The 2,556-nt window shown below is 35.2% G+C and overlaps 1 protein-coding gene across 1 annotated transcript in view; it reads right to left on the reverse strand.

Annotated features, from left to right (window-relative positions):
• Positions 1-1,190, reverse strand: part of LOC133559759 (slit homolog 1 protein-like) — an 83,469-nt gene extending 82,279 nt beyond the window's left edge. Inside the window, exons 1-2 of the mRNA XM_061911828.1 lie at positions 1,153-1,190; positions 902-973 (exon numbers count right to left, since the gene is read on the reverse strand). Of these exons, the coding sequence (XP_061767812.1) occupies positions 902-973; positions 1,153-1,190 (110 nt within the window). The remainder of the gene's footprint in view (positions 1-901; positions 974-1,152) is intronic.
• Between the last annotated feature and the right edge of the window lie 1,366 nt (positions 1,191-2,556).

The following is a 2,556-nucleotide window of genomic DNA, read 5'->3' on the forward strand; positions in this document are numbered from 1 at the left end:
TCTCCCGTGTGGAGGGGGTCCGGTCCGATCCGGTGGCCATGTACTGCTCGCCTGTGTATCGGCTGGGGACATCTCTGCGCTGCTGATCCGCCTCCGCTTGGGATGGTTTCCTGCTGGCTCCGCTTGTGAACGGGACTCCCGCTGCTGTGTCGGATCCGCTTTGGACTGGACTCTCGCGACTGTGTTGGATCCATTGTGGATTGAACTTTCACAGTATCATGTTAGACCCGCTCGACATCCATTGCTTTCCTCCTCTCCAAGATTCTCATAGTCATCATTGTCACCGACGTCCCACTGGGTGTGAGTTTTCCTTGCCCTTATGTGGGCCTACCGAGGATGTCGTAGTGGTTTGTGCAGCCCTTTGAGACACTAGTGATTTAGGGCTATATAAGTAAACATTGATTGATTGATTGACATTTTACCGGCGATGCTAACGCAGCTATTCGGCCATGCTATGGCTATGAATAGCGTCAATAGCTATCTGCTAAATAGCTTCAGGTTCTTTTTCAATACTTTCATACTCCAACCATCTGTTTCAATACATGCATAATCTGTTCAATCGCTTAAATAGCTGAAATCCGAGTTTGAATCCGAGCTAATGTCGCTATATCTTGCTGTGGTATTCGCCATTGTTTGTTTACATTGGCAGCACTGTATGATGTCACAGGGAAATGGATAGTGGTTTCGAAGGTAGCGAAAATAAGGGATATTCCGAGACCGGTAAAATTTAGAAAAAAAAATCAAAAAATACAACAAGCCACTGGGAACTGATTTTTATTGTTTTTAACCCTTTTGAAATTGTGCTAATGTCCCCCCTTTAAAAATGTAAATAATGAGTTTCACCATGTAAAGCACTAGAGAAAAAGTGCTATATAAATATGATACACAGTCAAATACTCACAGATTCTTGATGTCTGTCGCTCCTCTGAAAGATTTTCTTGGGATGGACTGGATGAAGTTCTCGCTCAGATCTCTGTGGAGACAAAAAGTGTTCCTTCTTAGGACATCCAGTATATTTTCCAGTTTTGTGTGTTTTTACAAGTTGTATCGATGTAATTTGAAGGGACATGTTCACCATGCAAAACCTCAATAGACCTTCAACAGTCCCTCCAGGAAGTCACAATGTCGCCAATTCACGCAAATTCAACCAACCTTCGAGGATTCTGTGCATCCTCGCAACTTTGCGTCATTTTAGCGAATCAAATGTATCAATAGTTCGTACTCAAACCCACACGTCCACTGTCTAATCAAAACCTGTGTAGACAAAGCAGGAACAACAACATGTAACAATATATCAACTCCACATTGATTAAACGGCACAATTGTCGTCCTCACGCATACTTTACACCTGACTTCCAGTCATCATCAACAGTGCTAAGCCTTCTGGGTAATAAAATATCTAAACATTTAGCAACACACCAGCATCCTCACTTTCTAGGTTTCATGTTTTTATTCGTATTTATATTTAAATATCATATTTATATTTCACACATATATTTAAGATACAGGCAACCACGCACATATATGCGAGTGTACATACTGTATCTATATGTATATCTTATATGTATATACATACACACACAAACATATATACATACATTTATATATACATCCATCATACATATATACATACATACATATATGCATACACACACACACATATATATATATACACATTCATATATACATACATTATCCATACACATTTATACACATACACATATATATTAGATTAGATTAGATAGTACTTTATTCATTCCGTCAGGAGAGTTCCTTCAGGAAAATTACAATTTTCAGCACAATCCCATTCAAGATCAGACAAACATTAAAGGGAGACAGAACAGGATCGCTGACGCCCAGCGCCCCTTACAAAAAAAGATGAGATACAGGTAAACAGGGGGGGGGGGGGGATAGAAGATTAAAATGAAATAAAAAAAAATCGGTTTTAGCCTGGGCCTTGGAGAGGGGGTGCAGACTGAGGCCAAGGGGAAAAAAACAAAACAAACAAAAAACAAACAAACAAACAAACAAACAAAAAAAAAATATATATATATATATATTATTATATATATATTTATATATATATATATATATATATATACACATACATCTGTACACACACAAACACACACACACACATATATGTATGTGTACATATATACTGTGTATATATATATATATATATACACATACATTTATACCCACACACACATATATATATATGTATATATATATATATATATATATATACATACATTTATACCCACACACACATATGTATATATATATATATATATATATATATATATATATATATATACATATATATATATATATATATATATACTTATACATTTATACACACACACACATACGGTAATATATATGTATTAATATATATTAATATACGTATAATTATATGTTAATAAATGTTTATATATTTAAATATATACTGTATATATACATACATCTATACACACACACATATATATGTATGTATATATATTAATCTATATATATACACATACATCTGTACACACACACAAACACACAAAT

This window comes from Nerophis ophidion, linkage group LG09 (genome assembly GCF_033978795.1).
Source record: "Nerophis ophidion isolate RoL-2023_Sa linkage group LG09, RoL_Noph_v1.0, whole genome shotgun sequence".
Classification (NCBI taxonomy): Eukaryota; Metazoa; Chordata; class Actinopteri; order Syngnathiformes; family Syngnathidae; genus Nerophis; species Nerophis ophidion.